This window comes from Nerophis ophidion, linkage group LG05, assembly GCF_033978795.1.
Source record: "Nerophis ophidion isolate RoL-2023_Sa linkage group LG05, RoL_Noph_v1.0, whole genome shotgun sequence".
NCBI lineage: Eukaryota > Metazoa > Chordata > Actinopteri > Syngnathiformes > Syngnathidae > Nerophis > Nerophis ophidion.
Window position 1 is genome coordinate 48,318,980 of NC_084615.1, and position 21,894 is coordinate 48,340,873.

The 21,894-nt window shown below is 40.4% G+C and overlaps 1 protein-coding gene across 2 annotated transcripts in view; it reads right to left on the reverse strand.

Annotated features, from left to right (window-relative positions):
• itpkb (inositol-trisphosphate 3-kinase B) overlaps positions 1–21,285 on the reverse strand; it is a 32,166-nt gene extending 10,881 nt beyond the window's left edge. Inside the window, exons 1-4 of one of the 2 annotated variants that reach the window (XM_061901210.1) lie at positions 20,949–21,285; positions 17,518–17,682; positions 17,048–17,438; positions 15,907–16,782 (exon numbers count right to left, since the gene is read on the reverse strand). In XM_061901210.1, coding sequence (XP_061757194.1) covers positions 15,907–16,782; positions 17,048–17,438; positions 17,518–17,564 — 1,314 coding nt within the window. In that variant the 5' untranslated portion in view covers positions 17,565–17,682; positions 20,949–21,285. Of the gene's footprint in view, positions 1–15,906; positions 16,783–17,047; positions 17,439–17,517; positions 17,686–20,948 lie in introns of both variants that reach the window. The other variant, XM_061901209.1, reaches the window with a different exon arrangement.
• Positions 21,286–21,894: the final 609 nt, after the last annotated feature.

A 21,894-nucleotide genomic window follows, 5' to 3' on the forward strand; every position in this document is an offset into this window, starting at 1 on the left:
TAACGTAACATATTGTGGTAAGAGTCATTCAAATAACTATAACAGATAGGACATGCTATACGTTTACCAAAACAATCTGTCACTCCGAATCGCTAAATCCCATAAAATCTTATACGGGAATGAGCTAAATAATATTATTTGATATTTTACGGTAATGTGTTAATCCTTTCACACATAAGTCACTCCTGAGTTTAAGACGCACCCCTGGCCAAACTATGAAAAAAACTGCGACTTATAGTCCGAAAAATACGGTATTTGGCATTGAATCAACAGCGTCTCTGCTGTTTACAGCTAAGCACTCAAATTGTCCCCAATGTTTTAAGACACAATTAATCAAGTCCAGACGATCAATTAAAAAGTTTAAGTTAGAGTACCAATGATTGTCACACACACACACGAGGTGTGGCGAAATTATTCTCTGCATTTGATCCATCACCCTTGATCACCCCCTGGGAGGTAAGGAGATCAGTGAGCAGCAGCGGTGGCCGCGCCTGTGAATCATTTTTGGGGATTTAACCCCCAATTTCAACCCTTGATGCTGAATGTCAAGCATGGAGGTAATGGGTCCAATTATTACAGTCTAATTGATCATCATGCACAGCCTCAGAACAGACGATTAATATTAGGAAAATAAATAGTGGCAAGATGGATAATTTTACATTAACATTTAAAAACCTACGATATAAAGAATAATTTTTTTGATATTTGTTTTTCATTGGCTTTACAGATTGTAATGTAGTGAGTGCATGGTATCAGACTGTAAATAACATGTTAATCACTGCCATAATAATTCAATAATTCAACCTACTCAGTGGCTTACTGGTTAGAGTGTCCGCCCTGAGATCGGTGGGTTGGGAGTTCAAACCCCAGCCGAGTTATACCAAAGACTATAAAAAAATGGGACCCATTGCCTCCCTGCTTGGCACTCAGAATCAAGGGTTGGAATTGTGGGTTAAATCACCATAAATGATTCCCGGGCGCGGCACCGCTGCTGCCCACTGAAGTGAGGGGATCAAGGGAATGGGTAAAATGCAGAGGACACATTTCCCCACACCTAGTGTATGTGAAAATCATTGGTACTTTAACTTTAACAATAATAATAACAATTTCCAACCATCTGTCGAAAAGTATTGGGACACATGATCATCACTTTTACAAAACGTGTAAGCAGGAATAAACTATGGAGTTTCTTTGCAACCATAATAGGTTTTACTTCTCTGGGAAGACTTACAAGAAGTTCAATGTGTTTAACCAATCAATCAATCAATCAATCAATCAATGTTTATTTATATAGCCCTACGACTACGACATCCTCGGAAGAACCCACATAAGGGCAAGGAAAACTCACACCCAGTGGGACGCCAGTGACAATGATGACTATGAGAAACCTTGGAGAGGACCTCAAATGTGGGCAACCCCCCCCCTCTAGGGGACCGAAAGGGCTTCCTTTACATCAAATAGGCTTCCTTTACATCAAAATCTCCCAAGCATGCTTTGAACCGACCTTGCACAGGGAACAGAAAGAGGATTTTTTAAAGTGTTTTCACACAGGTCCAATATATTTTTGGTTTGGGGAGGTAAGGAGGCCAAGTACTAATAAGTACTATTCTATCTGCATGACCAGACGAAGATGACAAGCAGAGGGCAGGAAAACTAGCAAAGCCACCAAAGTTTCCATTGAGAAATAGAGAGACACACACACACAGAGAGCTAGAGAGCGAGAGAGAGAGAGAGAAAGAAAGAGAAAGAGAGAGAGAGAGAGAGAGAGGGAGAGAGAGAGAGAGCGAGAGAGAGAGAGAGGAAATGGTAAGCAAAGAAACTTCTTACAGACAGGAAGCGGAGCGAGGAGGGGGGGAAGTGGAGGGGGGATGCCACTTTCCTTAGCTACAGCATTTTCCACATCCACTGCTGACCACAAACAACAACAAAAAAGACAGATCCTCTGTAAACAACACAAGGACATACAAGGATCACTGTTAAAAGTGACAAAAGCTAATGTTGAACTGAAAATCTACATTGAAATAAGCTTCATTCATTGCTTAATGGCTAATTCCGCATGTAACAGAAAAATAATACATCCATTTCTGATGCTCAGAAAAAGAAGCTACACTCAGTGCATTGTGAAACATAAGTGTGCGAAGAGGTGGGGGAGACAACGATGCACTCATTTATGAAGTTGGAAACAACAACTCCAGTATCGCTCACCATGAGGTCCTCTTACGAGACACAAACTGTCTGCAAAGTTTACACTGCGGAGGAACACACTATTGCACTCAGGTTTAAAATTAGAATGCTGCCTGTGTGTGTGTGTGTGTGTGTTCCACCATTAAGAACAAAAGGTGTGCCCATTTTTTTCTGTCAGTAAGAGTGTTTCATTGCTGTTTTGTGCATAGTCATCATTTGATCATTTGTCAGCTGTCAAGTGCTAATGACGATTAACTGGTGTTTCCCCCCCTCTTTTCTGCTTAGGCAGTTAAGAATTAGACACACACAATTGCACGCACACACAGGCACATTTACAGCTGTGCGAGAGGGAAACTCGGTTTGACGTCACAGGGTTGCCAAGCAACAGTCCGCTGTGGTAGGGAAGATTTTCCACTGCGGTCCACAGTACAGTTTGTTTTGTTTCTTTTGTGTGTGTGTGTGTGTGTGTTTGTGTGCGTGAGCATGTGTGTGTGTCTCCCACTTAGTGACAGTTGTAGTGTCTGCAAGAGGGTGTGCCAAAGTGTGTGTGTGTTTCACAGGGCAAACTAAGAGTGTAGTACTCATCATTCCAAACAACATACATTAAAAAATGCATATTCACAAACAAGCTGGGTGTAAATGAGAAACAGAGTGATGAGATGAACACCTGAGCAGCAATAGTCAATTTATGACAAATTAGTAATGGCGGAAATAAAGTAAGCACATTTTAGGTGGATAATTTCCCAGCAAACCCACCATACTTGTATGCGCATGTGCAAACTTCAGCAAAATGGTGCAAAAGGTATATGCTACTCTGAAAAGGCACCGTTTTGCCATAAGAATGCAATACATCGTCACAACACATTTGGAGCAGTTGCCACCAACATTTTCAAAGACTTATTAACTATCAGCACAGTCCTACAATTGTATAAACATTGTTAATGCCTCTGGAAATCAAAATTCAATGTTTTTAGGACCATTTAAAGCCTTACTTTTCGCAAAAAATATTTAATACTTTTAACCCTGCGGAAACTCCGTATGAGCTTTGCTTTAAGATGCTATTTTAAACTTGTGCGCCAATGATAAGAAAGTTTGTCGCTGCAATGCCAACGAAAAACATCAGTTTTATAGTGTTTTGAAGTGAAAGTGGCCGCCTCTCCTCACTCATCTTTGCACCGTGTAACAATAGGCGCTGACTTCCAGGTTTGCGTGCGGTCATTATAAATGGTGTGATTAATTTTGATTGATATAAGATAACACAATCATTTTTTTAGTAATCACGTGTTAACGCCTTAACATTAACTGCACAAAAAAAAAAAAAAAAATATATATATATATATATATATATATATATATATATATATATATATAGACAAGTGTACATTCCGCCCGATTGTAGCTGAGATAGGCGCCAGCGCCCCCCGCGACCCCAAAAGGGAATAGGCGGTAGAAAATGGATGGATGGATATATATATATATATATATATATGGATGGATGGATATATATGGATGGATGGAGATATATATATATATATATATATATATATATCTCCATCCATCCATTTCTACCGCTTATTCCCTTTGGGGTCGCAGGGGGCGCTGGTGTCTATCTCAGCTACAATCGGCATATATATATACATATATCATACTTGCCAACCCTCCCGGATTTTCCGTGAGACTCCCGAAATTCAGCGCATCTCCCGAAAACCTCCCGAGACAAATTTTCTCCCGAAATTCAGGCGGAGCTGGAGGCCATGCCCCCTCCAGCTCTTGGTGGACGTGAGTAAAGACAGCCTGTTTTCACGTCCGCTTTCCCACAATATAAACAGCGTGTCTGCCCAATCACGTTATAACTGTAGAAGGATCGAGGGCGAGTTCTTGGTTTCTTATGTGGGTTTATTGTTAGGCAGTTTCATTAACGTCCTCCCAGCGGGGTAACAACACACAACGACAGGAGTCACGTTTTTTGTCTACCGTAAAGCAGTTCATCTGCCGTAAACAGCAATGTTGTGACAGTCTTAAACAAGACAATACTGCCACCTACTGTACATGCATATGTGACAATAACATCTACGGCTTTTAGAGAGTGCAGTGCACAACTGCGCACACAACAAGGAGACGAAGCAGAAGAACGAGGAAGATACAGCCGTGGCGACGCCGACGACAAGTAAGATGAAGAAATACGCTTGTAAGTTCAAAGCCGCAGCTGCGATTGGACCTGGATAGCCTCTGGGAAGAAGTAGTGGACTTAACCACGCCCCAAACCACGCCCCGCCCCCAACCACGCCTCCGCCTCACCCCCGACCACACCTTCCACCCCCCACCTCCTGAAATCGGAGGTCTCAAGGTTGGCAAGTATGACATATACAAACCCCGTTTCCATATGAGTTGGGAAATTGTGTTAGATGTAAACAGAAACAGAATAAAATGATTTGCAAATCATTTTCAACCTATATTCAGTTGAATATGCTACAAAGACAATATATTTGATGTTCAAACTGATAACCTTTTTTTTTGCAAATAATCATTAACTTTAGAATTTGATGCCAGCAACACGAAACAAAGAAGTTGGGAAAGGTGGCAATAAATACTGAGAAAGTAGAGGAATGCTCATCAAACACTTATTTGGAACATCCCACAGGTGTGCAGGCTAATTGGGAACAGGTGGGTGCCATGATTGGGTATAAAAGCAGCTTCCCAAAAAATGCTCAGTCTTTCACAAGAAAGGATGGAGCGAGGTAGACTGCCTTGTCCACAACTGCATGAGCAAATAGTCAAACAGTTTAAGAACAACGTTTCTCAAAGTGCAATTGCAAGAAATTTTGGGATTTCAACATCTACGGTCCATAATATCATCAAAAGGTTCAGATAATGTGGCGAAATCACTCCACATAAACGGCATGGTCGGAAACCAATATTGAATGACCGTGACCTTCGATCCCTCAGACGGCACTGTATCAAAAATCGACATCAATCTCTAAAGGATATCACCACATGGGCTCAGGAACACTTCAGAAAACCACTGTTACTAAATACAGTTTGTCGCTACATCTGTAAGAGCAAGTTAAAGCTCTACTATGCAAAGCGAAAGCCATTTATCAACAACATCCAGAAACGCTGTCGGCTTCTCTGGGCCCGAGATCATCTAAGATGGACTGATGCAAAGTGGAAAAGTGTTCTGTGGTCTGATGAGTCCACATTTCACATTATTTTTGGAAAAATTCAACATCATGTCATCCAAAGGGGAAGCGAAGCATCCAGACTGTTATCGACGCAAAGTTCAAAAGCCAGCATATGTGATGGTATGGGGGTGCATTAGTGCCCAAGGCATGGGTAGCTTACACATCTGAAGACACCATCAATGCTGAAAGGTAAATACAGGTTTTGGAACAACATATGCTGCCATCTAAGCGCCGTCTTTTCATGGATAAAACTGCTTATTTCAGCAAGACAATGCCAAGCCACGTTCAGCACGTGTTACCACAGCGTGGCTTCGTAAAAAAAAGAGTGCGGGTACTTTCCTGGCCTGCAGTCCAGACCTGTCTCCCATCGAAAATGTGTGACGCATCACGAAGTGTAAATCAATCAATCAGTCAATCAATGATTATTTATATAGCCCTAAATCACTAGTGTCTCAAAGGGCTGCATAAACCACAACACAAACCAAAACGACATCCTCGGTAGAGCCCACATGAGGGCAAGGAAAACTCACACCCAGTGGGACGTCGGTGACAATGATGACTATGAGAAACCTTGGAAAGGACCGCATATGTGGGCAACCCCCACCCCTTTCGGGAAACCGAAAGCAATGGATGTCGAGCGGGTCTAATATGATACTGTGAAAGTTCAATCCATAGTGGATCCAACACAACCGTGAGAGTCCAGTCCAAAGTGGATCCAACACAGCAGAGAGAGTCCCGTCCACAGTGGCGCCAACAGGAAACCATCCTAAGTGGAGGTGGATCAGCAGCGCAGAGATGTCCCAGCCAATACAGAGGAGAGCGGTCCATCCTGGGTCCCGTCTCTGGACGAGCGGTCCATCCTGGGTCCCGACTCAGGACAGCCAGTTCTTCATCCATGGCCACGAGGGAGAGTGGGACATAGGAGAAAAAGAAAAGAAACGGCAGATCAACTCGTCTAAAAAGGGAGTCTATTTAAAAGCTAAGGTGGACTTAAATGCTTCTACTGAGGTAGAATCTCGAACTGTTACCGGGAGGGCATTCCAGAGTACTGGAGCCCGAACGGAAAACGCTCTATAGCCCACAGACTTTTTTTGGGCTTTGGGAATCACTAATAAGCCGGAGTCCTTTGAACGCAGATTTTTTTGCCGGGACATATTGTACATTACAATCGGCAAGATAGGCTGGAGCTTGACCGTGTAGTATTTTATACGTAAGTAGTAAAACCTTAAAGTCACATCTTAAGTGCACAGGAAGCCAGTGCAGGCGAGCCAGTATAGGCGTAATGTGATCAAACTTTCTTGTTCTTGTCAAAAGTCTAGCAGCCGCATTTTGTACCAACTGTAATCTTTTAATGCTAGACATGGGGAGACCCGAAAATAATACGTTACAGTAATCGAGGTGAGACGTAACAAACGCATGGATAATGATCTCAGCGTCGTTAGTGGACAAAATGGAACGAATTTTAGCGATATTACGGAGATGAAAGAAGGCCGTTTTAGTAACGCTTTTAATGTGTGACTCAAAGGAGAGAGTTGGGTCGAAGGTAATACCCAGGTTCTTTACCGAGTCGCCTTGTTTAATTGTTTGGTTGTCAAATGTTAGAGTTGTGTGATTAAATAAAGGTCGGTGTCTAGCAGGACCGATAATCAGCATTTCCGTTTTTTTGGAGTTGAGTTGCAAAAAGTTAGCGGACATCCATTGTTTAATTTCATTAAGAAACGCCTCCAACTGACTACAATCCGGCGTGTTGGTCAGCTTTAGGGGCATGTAGAGTTGGGTGTCATCAGCATAACAGTGAAAGCTAACACCGTATTTGCGTATGATGTCACCTAGCGGCAACATGTAGATTCTGAAGAGTGCAGGGCTAAGGACCGAACCCTGGGGAACTCCACACGTTACCTTAACATAGCCCGAGATCACATTATTGTGGGAGACGCACTGCATCCTGTCAGTAAGATTGGAGTTAAACCAAGACAGGGCTAAGCCTGACATACCAATTCGTGTTTTGATACACTCTAATAAAATATTATGATCGACGGTATCGAAAGCAGCGCTAAGATCGAGGAGCAGCAATATAAATGACACATCAGAATCTATCGTTAGCAATAGATCATTAGTCATTTTTGCGATGGCTGTCGCCGTAGAGTGATATGCCCTGAAACCGGATTGAAAGGTTTCACATAGATTGTTAGACGCTAAGTGTTCACTTAGCTGCTCTGCAACAATTTTTTCGAGGATTTTTGAAATAAAGGGATGGTGTCGGTAGTTTACAATGAGGTCAGGATCGAGGTTAGGTCTTTTAAGGAGAGGATGAATAACCGCATTTTTGAATGCTAGGAGAACAGTGCCAGGGGAAAGTGATAAGTTTATAATTTTTAGCACTGATGGACCTAATAATAGAAAGAGCTCCTTGAAAAGTTTCCCAGGAAGTGGGTCAAGTAAACATGTTGTTTGTTTTATTCCATTTACACAATGTAACAATTTTTCTAATGTTATCTCCTCAAAACGAGGGAAAGTATTTTGGAGGGCAGTATCCGCCGTATGTACAGTCGTATCTGTGTTAATAGAACCCAGTTGTAGCTAGGACGCATTGTCCTTAATCTCCTTTCTAATGACTTCAATTTTCTTATTAAAGAATTGCATAAAATCATCTGCTGAGTGGGTGGAGCTACTGGAAGGAGTCCCTTGTTGGGTTAGCGATGCTACCGTACTAAACGAAAATTTAGGATCGTTTTTATTAAGGTGGATGAGATTTGAGTTATATTTAGCTTTAGCTAAGGTAAGCATGCGTTTATAAGTTATTAAACCATCACTCCATGCTTGATGGTGCACCTCAGGTTTAGTCGTGCGCCATTTGCGTTCCAGCTTTCTACATAATAATTTCTGAGCTCTAGTTTCTTCTGCAAACCATGAGGTACGCCTTTTTGGAGCCTTTTTTAACTTCAGCGGCGCTATACTATCAATTGTTTCGCGCAGGGCGTCGTTATAATTGTTAGTGAGGTTATCAATAGAGCCCACATGATTTGGGAAAGTTGCCATTACCGAGGGTAGTAGGTCATCAAGAGTTGTCGTTGTGGCAGCATTAATGTTGCGGCTGCTATAGCAGTTATTATTATTATTAGTTTGCCGAACATGAGTCTGAACCTCGAATTTTATAAGGTAATAATTGGACATTACTTTAGTATACGGGAGTATCATAACTTTGGAAACGGTGATACCCCTGACAAGCACTAGATCTATCGTATTACCATTGCAATGCGTGAGTTCATTTATTATTTGTGTAAGACCACAGCTATCAATTATAGTCTGGAGCGCCACGCACGGTGGGTCTGATGGGGTATTCATATGGATATTAAAGTCCCCCATTAAAATTGTATTATCGGCGTGCGTCACTAGCTCAGCAACGAACTCTGAGAATTCATGGATAAAGTCCGAATAGGGCCCTGGGGGGCGGTAGATAACAGCCAGGTATAGAGGCAGCGGTGTGACAGACCTCATAGTAAGCACCTCAAACAATTTATATTTATTATTAATGTTAGGACTAAGGTTAAAGTTTTCGTTGTATATTAGTGCGACCACCCCACCCCTTTTAAGGAGACGGGCAATATGCGCATATGTATAGTTAGGAGGAGATGCCACATTTAGTGCAAAAAAGTCGTCTGATTTAAGCCAGGTTTCGCTGAGACCAATGACGTTAAAATTGTTGTCTCTGATGCTCATTAACTAATAACGTTTTGGGAGACAATGATCTTATGTTTAAAAAGCCTTTATTAAAGGTATTGGGCAGTTTTAGGTTTTTTTTTATCAAATTATCCGTAGTAGCAATATTAAAAATGTTGTGTTTATTATGTGTAGTGCACTTGAAATAATTACGACCAATTCCACTTTCAAAGCTTCAACAATTAGTTTCCTCAGTTCCCAAACATTTATTTAGTGTTGTTAAAAGAAAAGGTGATGTAACACAGTGGAGAACATGCCCTTTCCCAACTACTTTGGCATGTGTTGCAGCCATTAAATTCTAAGTTTATTATTGGAAAAAAAAAAAATAAAGTTTATGAGTTTGAACATCAAATATCTTGAAAGTCTTCGTAGTGCATTCAATTGAATATGGGTTGAAAATGATTTGCAAATCATTATATTCCGTTTATATTTACATCTAACACAATTTCCCAACTCATATGGAAATGGGGTTTGTATATATATATATATATATATATATATATATAATATATATTATATATATGTATATATATATGTATACATATACACAAATGTATACATATATACATATACACACACATATACACACACACATATATATATATATATATATATATATATATATATATATATATACATATATATATATGCATATATACACATATATATTTACATATAAACATATACACTCACACACTATAAATGGGTTGTACTTGTATAGCGCTTTCTACCTTCAAGGTACTCAAAGCGCTTTGACAGTACTTCCACATTTACCCATTCACACACACATTCACACACTGATGGAGGGAGCTGCCATGCAAGGGGCTAACCAGCACTCATCAGGAGCAAGGGTGAAGTGTCTTGCTCAGGACACAACGGACGTGACGAGGTTGCTACTAGGTGGGGATTGAACCAGGTACCCTCGGGTTGCGCTAAGCCACTCTCTCAGTGTGCCACGCCGTCCCTATATATACATAAATGATAAATGGGTTGTACTTGTATAGCGCTTTTCTACCTTCAAGGTACTCAAAGCGCTTTGACAGTACTTCCACATTTACCCATTCACACACACATTCACACACTGATGGAGGGAGCTGCCATGCAAGGCGCCAACCAGCACCCACAAAATGTATAAATGTTTTAAGAAATGATATTGACTGATATCAACATTTTGACTTAATCTCCTTGTGTCTTTGGTTCATTTTGTATCTGCAATGTGCCTAGGGCCTATAAACCAACGAGTCACGTGCCGCATATGACCCCTGTGCCACACTTTGGGCACCCCTGCTGTAGCAGCCAGCTGTTTGGCCACTGTTAAACACATAATAATACAATAATAACATATAATAACACAATTCCAATTCCAAACCAATCTAAGCCCAGCAACATTCCGAATAGCAATCAACAGAGCAATCTAGAAGACACACAAACATGAGACAAAAAATCCAAAGGAGTCATACAAAAAATAATGATGTCAACAACAATATCAATATTAATAAGAATTCCAACATAACAGTGATTTAAAACATTTAAAAAACTTTATTTTTCGTGTTTGATAAAGAGGGGATAAACAAAGAAGTCCTTCATTAGCCGGCACCTTGTTTTATGTTATATCAATGCTTTTGCACACGTCAGTTTGGAGCAATGTTCGCAGACTCTAGTTGGCTTGTTCGCTTCCTGTCGAGTGATGTTGGTCGTGGTTCATGGGAGAGTTGTTAAATGTTGGATAATGGATGTTTGAAGCATTGCAACAGTAGGCATTAATGTGTTGCTGCAGCCAAGGCCGTAACTACTATTGAGGACACCGAGGTCATGTCCTCTGTATTTTGTAAATGACAAAAAGAAGATGATATGACTGACTGCAAATATAATTTGTGTAGGACATTGCGTGCGATGTAGATTACAGTACTGGAGATCATCCTCTCTCAGTATACGATCTTTGGTGGTGCCCAGTCAGTTACAACTCCAGACAAACATAATCTGATCCAAAATGTGCTGTCACATAATGTTAACATATTATACTGACGTCACTAATATTGGTTTCACCAAAATGAAATTGATGTCAACACTGTTGGTAATAACGTTGTTATGTCAGTCAGGTGCCGCTCCGTGGGGGTAAGAAGTGCATGTTAAATGTAAATTATTGAACGACAAGGCTCTTCGTACAAAATTTTACCCCAAACGTATTCCTGGACAGGTCAACCTATGTCACTGATTAGAATATGAGGACAGAGTTCTCCCTAACACTTCTGATGGCTCACGTGGTGGCGTGCACGACTCAGACTTGAAATTCGAAGCAGAAAGGCTTGGGTTCAAATTCATGTCTGAGATTAAATGATATCAAGTTTTTAAACTCAGGTTTTAATGATGCTAAAATTGTTTAACAGGCTAAACTTTACCATTGTCATTAAAAAAAAGTGGATTTATTTGTCTGAGATCAAATTATATCAATTTTAAAACTCAGGTTTGAAATGATGCTAAAATTGTTTAACAGGCTAAACTTTACCATTGTAATTAAAAAAGTGGGCTTTTCATAGTGTTGCTTAAGGTGATATGATTTATATGGTGTTGGGATACCTGTGATTTCAGCCTTTAAAGCTCCTCCTGGACCACCAATTCTTGAACTCTGTATTTGTTAAATCTTGGTTACGGCCATAGCTGGGGCTGATTATTTTTTTGGCTGTGCACGTCATGCGACTCACCTTTGCTTGTGCAGCCGTGCTTTGAAGGGGGCTGAAGAGAGATGAGGTGTACAGTTGTGTACAGGGGTTAAAATGTGTACCTGTGGGTCTCTCGGTCACTCTTCAGGTTGGTGTAGCGCCGATGTCATATTAATACATACATTTTTTTCTAATATTTTTGGGATTGACCAATAGAGTTCCAAAGATTGACGGTTGGTGACCCCTGATTTAGAGGATCAAATCACATATAATGGAACTCCCAAAATGCAAATTTTTGTAATACTAACAGCATCACATAACAATTACAATATTTGTTACCTGAGCTGACCTTTCTCTTGACAATTACCTTCAATTGCAATCACTGATCAGCATCATTGAAATTGATTGAAATTAATTTTACCATTGCTTGACTCCTATATCAATCACTATTTGAACATGTAACATGCCTTTTAAAAAGAAAAACTTACTCCTAGATCAGAAATATTGTATGAAAACAATACTATAGAATGAACTCTAAACAACTACTATAGTTTAATTAAGTATAATGGTATCTCAACTTATGGATTCCCCAACTTTCAAGTACTTTGAGATATAAAACAGTCTCTCTGCTTTTTGTTTTGCTTTAGGGCTCTGTTTACACTGGACACCAAATCCGATGTTTTTTTTTTCTGATGTAGTAGCGACTTCCTTGTTCAATTAGGGAATTCGGTCAACTTCCTTTGTTTTCACTCTATTAAACTGGGCATGAAAGGGACATCGAGGCCACATTTGGGCATGTGGTCATTTATACGGGAGTCTGATAAAGATCATATTTTACTTGTGAACTAAACAGTCATCTGAAAAAAATCAGATTTGGTAAAAACTAGATTTGGTCAATTTTGATCTGCAGTGTAAATAATGGTAGACTAAGTTGTGAGCATAAATTGAGTCACGGGACTTCACGCGGCCGGTGGAATACTGACTGTCCATATACCAACACAATCTTGAACTGAGAAAGTTAGTACGAAGGAGAAGACACATATGACACCTAGCGAATCAGTAAAACAAACCATTAAAAACATTTCCTACAGGTTGTCCAATACGGCGAGACAGCCCAACCGCAGTATTATTTAATCCGCATCACACCAACCGGTGCCAGCCTCCGTGGCAAGCAGCCACAAAACGTCCAAAAAGATGGAGAAACTGCCGATGCTGTTTTTAACGTATGACGTCCTCTGACTTTACAAATTGGACGATTTAGCCTTACTTTTAGTACATAGACACAAATTGTCAACTCTGACCTCTGTGTGCAACATACAGTAACCAACAAGAGTCATACTTATTGTTACACGGCAGAGAAGCAGCCCGTAGAAGACATCAACAGTCTGCTACCCAAGACAAATGTATTATTATTACATTATTTCATAAAAGTAATTTGAGTTGTTTGTACTACATTCAATTGTATTGTTTTTTATAAACTATTTATTATGTAAAAATTAGTTTTTCTTTTTAAGAACATTATACATTTGTGATTTTGGGGAGGTTCGCACACTGATTAAATTGTTTTGAGATACAAGTTTTGAGTCAGGAGTTCTGTTGTGGAACCAATTGAACTTGTAAGTTTAGCTAGTACTGTAGCGTTATAATAATGCAGAGCACTGATCTTGGAGATTGGACTTCTATGGTATATTATTCCAACTGCTTCTTTGTCAAACACACCATTAGTAGCTTCTCAATATTTTCATGGATAAATGCCCACAGTTTAGATATTATTTCAAAGTTATCGACTCATTCTGCTTAAATATGGTGAAGACAAGCGGTGCTAGGCTCCAATTGTGTCACTAAATTAGCTAGCTACATGCTCTATCATGCTTTTGATTTTTTTTTTTTTTTTTATTCAATGAATGGCATCCACTTCTTCTTAGCACTAACCTACACAACCATTTTCTTCCTTCCCATGCTTGAAAAAACAAAGTTATGGCAATCTCCAGCTATAAGGTAATGCTAGCGAGTTAGACCAGATGTTTTAGTCGGAACATACGGGGTAAGATCCGACCAAATGTCACTGTGACATTCACAACGCCAACTATAACAATAAAACAATAATAATAACTTAAAAGATAACAATTTGCAGCGTGTCAGCTATTATCCCAAAAAGCTGAGGCACTCGTATCCCAAGGCACTACTGTACTACTAAAGAAAGACAGCTCTGATGATGATTAAGATGAACGAGTCGAGCGTGTCTTCCTCCAACACAAGAAAACACTGGCAGCACACATGTGCCTTCCAATCTTGGAGCGATGCCCAGGAGTCAAAAGATCAGCCAGACTGTGTCTAAATAAGGCTCTTTGTGCAGGATTCCAGCTTGGACTAGTCCAGCCTGAATGTTGATGGAATACACGTTGATGTAAAGCGTACAGGAAGCAAAATGACCATTGCAAAGTGTGCTAGACGACATTGATGTGAGCGCGTCAAGAAAGTAGAAAGAGTGGAATGGACATTCTCCCTGTAAGTCTGTGGTGACAGCTTCAACAAGTATTATTAGTTTAATATAACTGTGTTTATTGTCCACTACTTCCCTACAAATAAACAGAAATACCTCATAGCTTGCTTTGTGTCGCTGTTGTTGCCAGTCTTGCTTCTCTGCCACATACCACCTGCACGACCAAGCATGCTTAATATGTTGCTGCATGTCCATGCAGCCAAGCCAGCTTTCATCACACAAAAGGTGATAAGCAAACAGGCAAGCACGCGCAATGACTGGAATCTTGGTGCTGACATGAGACAACAGTTGTGAGGGTGATGGTAGTGGTATGGGGAATCCAGATTTGAATAAGAAAAGCATGTATAAACTTTTATTCGTGTGAAAACAGCATACATGACACTACTTTTTAGGGAGAGAACAACATGAGTGGAAATATGCAAAGAGGTGCACTAACCCTCCATTCAAATCCATCTGCCAAATTAAACAAATTGCAATCCAAGACACCTGGGAGAGTCGGGACATGGCTTTAGGTACGCGTTAATTGAACGCCTGCTGTCACGCTATGGGGCTGCTGTGCATTTCAGACATTTTCACCCGATTATGTATTTATTTTTCCCATCCATGTCTGGACACGTATTTAATAAGTCTGTCTTCTGGAAGCATTAGTGACCTTTGACTAACCTCTTTGCAGTAGATTCCTAGAAACAGCAAAGAATTTCTGTTATGCAGATAATCTCAGACTAGTGTTTTTGCATTAGATTTCCAAAAACAGCACAATGCCTCTGACACAGAGGATCTTTGACCTGTGTTTTATAGTATATTCCAAAAAAAAAGGAAAATACTCTTGTTATGTAGAAGAATTCTACCTCGCATTTTTTTCATTAGATTCTTAAACACAGCAAAAAAGCTCCTGTGATATAGAGGATCTTTGACGGGCATTTTTGCAGAACATTCCTATAAACAGCAAAGAACTACTAGCAAAAATGTTCATCAAAAATAGCAGAGCAACTGTAACAGCGGACCTTTGATGAACATTTTTGCATTACATTCATAAAAAAATCTAAACATATCTTTGATTATCATTTTTGCACTAGATTCTTAAAAACAAACGCGATACTGTCATGTAGATCTCTAACTAGTAGTCTGACTAGCGTTTTTGCATTAGTCTTAAAAACAGCAGACAACTCCTGTCATATATGAAATCTTTTACGAGCATTTTTGCATCAGATTATTTATAACTGCAAAGCATTTATAATCCATCCATCCATTTTTTACCGATTGTCCCTTTTGAGGTCGCGGGATGGGGGGGGGGTCGCTGGAGCCTATCTCAGCTGCATTCGGGCGGTAGGCGGTGTACACCCTGGACAAGTCGCCACCTCATCGCAGAGCATTTATAATATATATTATAATGTCATTTTTAATAATGGTAGTCAAAGATCATCGTATGGATGATCTTTGACTAGCATTTTTGCAGTACATTACTAACAAGAGCAAATTCATTATTTTAATGTTAGATAATATTTTTGTGGTCCTGGGGCTAGCTAATTCCTCATGTCTAATAGATATATTGAGCTACAAAATGTATTTGGAACCATGTAAAGCACAAGTCAACACATTCAAATTGATGAATTAGTAAAAAAGCAAGTAGGGAACCTTCCACCCAACAAGTACTTACTGCTTTTTGTTGACAGCTGAGTTGCGCAGGGTTGAGAAGTTGTTCCCCTTTCTCCGTATCACTGGAAATATCCTCCTCTGACTCTTCCCAAGACGAGGAGAACCCGGCGGAGGAGGCTGATGAGGAAGACAGCTTCCTGAGGGAGCGTGCTGAGGTGTTCGATATGGACGCGGGGCCAGAATTAGGGGTCGGGGTGGCCCCATGATCCGCTGTTTGAAGAAGGCCTTCTAGACCGTGGTCTGTGACAATCACGGCGGGGATCGAGGGAGAGGGATGATGCAGCAGAAGAGGGGGACTCTCGCTTATTTGAGGGCCAGATGAAGCAGAGGTTTCGGGGTTAGCTTCCAGCATGTCGGCCTCTATCTGGAGCAACACCTTAGGACCCGACTGGTGTCTTGCTCTCACTTCTCTCTTCCTTGAATCTCCGTCATCTCCTCCTGTTTGTTTATTTTCCTTTTCCCCACTGTCCTCTTTTATCTCTCCATCTTTAGCTTCCGGCTGCTCCGAAGTCTCCGGGGGACTGCGCACCAGAAGTGGTCTATCTAAAGTTTGTATTGTTTCTGAAAGGCCACCATTCCGACCACACAATGTATTTGCCTCGCAGTAGTTTATTTTAATGACACTACTTTCTTCTCGTCTTCTCTCTCCTTCTTCATCCTCCCCTTCTCTCCCGTTTTGTAAAACAGGAGGAACTTGACTGTGGTGGGCACGGGTCATTGAGCATTGGTGGTCTACGTTACAATGACTGGGGTTGGGTGGGACTTGGCCCGTCGTTCCTCGTCTCGCAGAGCGAGGGCTGCGCTGGAGCTCGCTGTTAAGCACGTGGGCACGCATCCCAGAAATGTGGGCTTCAAAAATGCCCACTTTTCCTTTGACCTGCAACACAGAAGGACAGAAGCCGAATTGGAATGAAGCTCTGTTGTAGCCATAACAACAAAGTTTGACCAAGTAAAGCATCAAATAGTAAAGTTTGTTATGTGAGGCAGTTTAATTCATTTATTGTCAAATTTGTGATGACCAAATACAGTACATGTAACTATTACTTATTGCCACATAACAAATTGCTCATTACATTACAAACTGAATTGTAGTGTTTGTGTAAAAAGACATTTGATGAACAAAGTGGAAACGTGCGTCCCACCTCCACGTTCTGCAGCTCTCTGTGAATCTGCAACAGTTGATCTTGGCGTCTCTTCTCCTCTTGCTTTACTACAAATTCTCCCAATGCTCCCAACTCTTCCTCCTCAGCTCTCTCCTCGCGGCCGGGCGAGCTCAGCCGTCGGACGCGCTGGCCCACATTGACCCCGAGGAGGCCCGGGTACGGCGGAGAAGGGGAGCGAGTACGAGGGGCAGTGGTGAGAGTGTCACTCATATGTACTTTAGGGATGATTGAACTGTAGTGACCTCCAGCCAAAAGCTGACAGTAGGTCCCCCGATCAGGAACCTGCAGCACCGGCCTGCCAACCGGGAGCTTGGAGCTATCTCGGGAGCTGGTACCAATGGAACCTTGATGGTTGTGAAACTGATTACCACTGTCATTGGGAAGGAGAGAAGGCTATTGAACTGTAAAATGAAGCAATATGAACTATTTTAAAATCAAGATCCACTTACCTGTTCATCATTTCAAAACTGTTCAGGTTTAAGGCAGATACTGCCATCCCCCCAGCCAAAACAGGGGACCTGAAGGCTTGGTACACATCTGACTGGCTATCCTTTTAATGTAAGTAGTTCCAAAGAATACCTTGTAGAGTCAGCACAGGCCAGTTTTTAAAATCCCTGCTGGACACAGAAAAAAGACAAATCACATCAAATTAACTGAAACAAAGAGTCCAAAAAATGAATAACATTTCAAACACTGACACTTTCCATACTCGGACATCCGTCTGCCGCTAAGCGCGTCACAAGAGGAGATGATTATTCACAATGTCCTGAGAGTTAGCCTCAAAAAGAAAAGATAAGCAGCATTGTTCTGACTGAGAAGGAAAATAACAAGAGTGACAAGGATGAGGGATGACCTTGAGAGGGCTTGCAAGGAAATAGGTTTCACAATGTTTTGGAGAAGATGAGATTTGTAGTAAGCTGGTGTGGATAGGAAAAAAAGCTGCCTTCCAAACATTCGTATAAATAGATAGCAATAATGTTCCACGCGTAAAAGCCTCTGGGCCATAATTGGACTGATGGAACAAGCTTTTACTCATAAACTCACAGCAAATCAGTAACCGTAAAACTATTTAATACAATGCTTCAGTTTAAGAATAGCTGTGAAAGGCTATGTAGCATTGTGCGTCTGATATTATAAAATAAATAATAATTATTCAATTAATACATTTTGGGACAAAGCTCATTTCCGTTTCATTGTACTTCTTAACCCTTCCGTGCATATTATTTAGCTTTTTAATTTGTTAGTGTTATATGTTTTTATCATTATTTTTTTTGTGGTCGCATGATAAATATCCAGCAGATTATTATTGTGCCGATAAAGAATTTCATTATACTAAAAAAATCGGATAACATAAAAAATAGCTCTGATAAACATAAAACAAAGACAAAAAGCTAACCGGGGACCTGTACTGTGCTGTATGTGGGTTAGGGTGAGCAAATCAAACACTCCTCTTCTTCTGATTGCCCGTCATAAACTTCTCCCGATTGTATTACCCTCATCGTAAACAAACATGGCGTCGATCACGTGGGACTTCTTCACTGTCTCAGAGGAAGACATTTTACGTTCTATTTGCACCCAATTGTTCTGCAAACATTCCATGAGGAGGGAAAAACATCCTGCTTCAACACATTAAATCTTATTAACTACTTGAAGGACCAGCATAACTATGATGTAACTATAGTAGCTGCCACAGGGCCAGCCCAGCCGCAAATAAAAGTGTGCACAAACTACTTAATCTACATTTAAGTATAAAAAAATATTGTGCCTTTTTAGTGTTTAATATATTTTTATTTTATTGCGTGCTTAACTGAATGACTGGCATATTTTAAAACCAAACTATTGTTAGAAAAATGCTTATAAAAGAAAACAAAATAATATAGCTGAAATGTAATATTTCTTTGGAGTTAAATGAGAATACAGTAAGCTATCTGCAGTAGTTATGTCAGTATTTAGGATACATGTGTACGGAGTAATTCAATGAAAAAATCAAATTTTTAAGGCTTATTAAAATTAAATATGATGATTCCCAACCTATAAATTGTAGAGGCCCGCCTAGGATACATTTGCACTGCTATAGAGATATGTTTATTTTTTTAAAGTGAAAGTGTTTATTCACCCTCATCCAAAAACACATTGTAATAGGACCATCTGAGTGGCTTATTGTTACAACTTTAGACAGTAGATGGCACTCTTACTCTGCATTGTCAAAGGCACATTACATTTCATTTTCCACAGACGTCATCAAATAATATAATAATCTTACTAACTGTCCAAAAAAGAAACACCACAACACATAACGAGTACGGTAACACACAACAACAACAAACTCCCTTTTAATTTCAGTATCAATGACTAATTGCTAACAACAAATTCGTAATTTAACTGTTTTTTACAAAGTGCCCACATGGCGTGCTGTGTACTCCAGCGGCAACACTCCTGGATGCTGCAATATGGAAATTTATTAGACATACAATGACATGTACAGTATCTACAACTCATGGAGCCCAGGACACAGTATGATTTTTTTTAACTGTAATTAATGAAACAAAGACCTGTAAATCAATAAAGTTGTGTTCTGTTGTTAAATGATGTTTAAAACAGAAAAAATGGTGCACATTTCTAACTAAAAACAAAAAGCGGAGTTTAATGTAAAGTTAGACGATGAAGTCATATAGTGCAAGTTTTGCTTAACTCAGCAGCTGGTTGAGCGAAAATCAACAGCACCTCTGCTGATTGCGGCAAAGTACTGCACTCCATGTGGCTTGGAGATGTGATAAATCGCCAATCATTTCTAAACAATTCTTCATTTTATAATCCTGCTAACTCATAATGTTATCTAGTTAAATGTGTTGAGGATATTTTGTTTAACATTTAAACTGGAATATATCCGTCTACGCTGGTCCAAGGGGAATGTGTGTGTCTTTGCAGGGCAGCTCATCCAAACAGAGTGAGAAACACAATTTTTCCACATTAACTAATGACTCGGGGCTATCAGCAGCAAGAATGTGAAGAAGCCTCTCAAAGCCGTCTTGGCTCATTTAAATCCCGCTGGTATTCTCGTCTTGTGTGGCCCTATACTGCCCGGGGATGTTCTTCCACTACGAGCAGAGAGGAACAAACACCCGGCTTTCCTGTTTTTTGGGGGGCAGGAAGTGACACAAATGCAAGGAAATAGCTCAGGTTAGTAGTCACAGACAGGATCATCTGAATCATGGAGTTATTCATTTGATATTAAGGAGTGATAAGGACGAAGTGGGGAGAAGATGGAATGTGGTGTGTTTATAGGCCATTCTGGCTGCCACAATTTTGGGAATTTACACATTTCTGGGTTGTTTTGGTTATTTCCTTGAGTCTTACAAAAACTGCTAAAAAGCACTTACTTTTAAATAATCCCAGGAATGCCACATTGGGCAAGGATAGGCAGACAAAACAATGCAATTTTGGCATTAGGACGTCTGGGTGTCTGTTATGAATAGTTAATCGAGGGTCGTGCGTTGCATATCTAAATATTAACTTCCATGTGAGCAAAGACAAGCTACAAAGCCAATATTAATTGGTGTCAATATTTGCATTTTTTTTTTTTAAATGTGGTTAGACCGACAAAAATGTTAGAGGAAAAGTATATAAATGACAGGGGGGAATATATGGGGAATATATATAGTCCAAAAAAGCTTATACATCATACTTATTTCATGTATCACTACCTCATTGATTGATTGATTGAAACTTTTTTTAGTACATATTCCGTACAATTGACCACTCTGAATAAGTTTTTCAACTTGTTTAAGTCGGGGTCCACGTAAATAAATTCATGGTAAGTGTGAGTGGAAAGCATTGCGTTATTAAGTTGTATTAGGGTTATTAAAGTGTAGTATCTTACCTTAAACATTCTGCAAAATGTCTTCTTCTAAACGACTCAAGAATGATTGAAAGTTAAGGAATTCAAGTTTTTAGGGGCTGCTCACAACTTCGTTCGCCGTCTGAGCTAGCCAAGCAACTCCACGAAGACTTCCACACCAGCTGGAAGCGACCGTCTTCCTTGAACGATACCCCCTGGTTCGTGTAGCTAAACGCCAGCAGAGATGACATCTGGCCCGGGGGAGACTGTCCGGGAGGTGCCTGGCGCCATGTGAGCAGCTCCACAACTCCATCAGCGAGTGAGGAGGACCTCCGTACGTGCGCGCCGCCGTCGCTCGACTAAGCGAAAGCCGGAAGGGACCGGAGAAGGTGCGCGCGCATTCACAAACAAAAACTCTTATTCGCGCGAACGCATCGTTTCATGTGATTGCACGTAACTAGCAGGCCCTGGTCTGCTACGACGATGACGTCACTAACCCTAGAGGAGAAACTATTGTTATTCAATTCAACTTTGAAAACTCTAAGACACAATTGACAACAAGTTCAGAAGTGGAGAAGATACTATTAAAATATTGCAAAAATAACAGATTAAACAAGAACCCAAGATAAAAAATTACAGTATAGACTTACAAAAACCTATTAATTTCTAGTCATGTGAGTAACTGTAATACTTTACATCTCTGCTATATTTAACATTACAATATTGCTCACTTGGGATGCATTTTTTTTCAAAGAACTCTCCAGATGAGGCAAATGTTGCTGTCCCTGCAGCCAGTTCAAGCTCCCAAAGGCTGGATTATCATCATCATCATCCATCCATCCATCTATCCATTTTCTACCGCTTGTCCTGTTCAGGGTCGCGGGGGGTCGCTGGAGACTATCTCAGCTGCATTCAGGGGGAAGGCGCCGTACACCCTGGACAAGTCGCCACCTCATCGCAGGGCCAACACAGATAAACGGACAATATT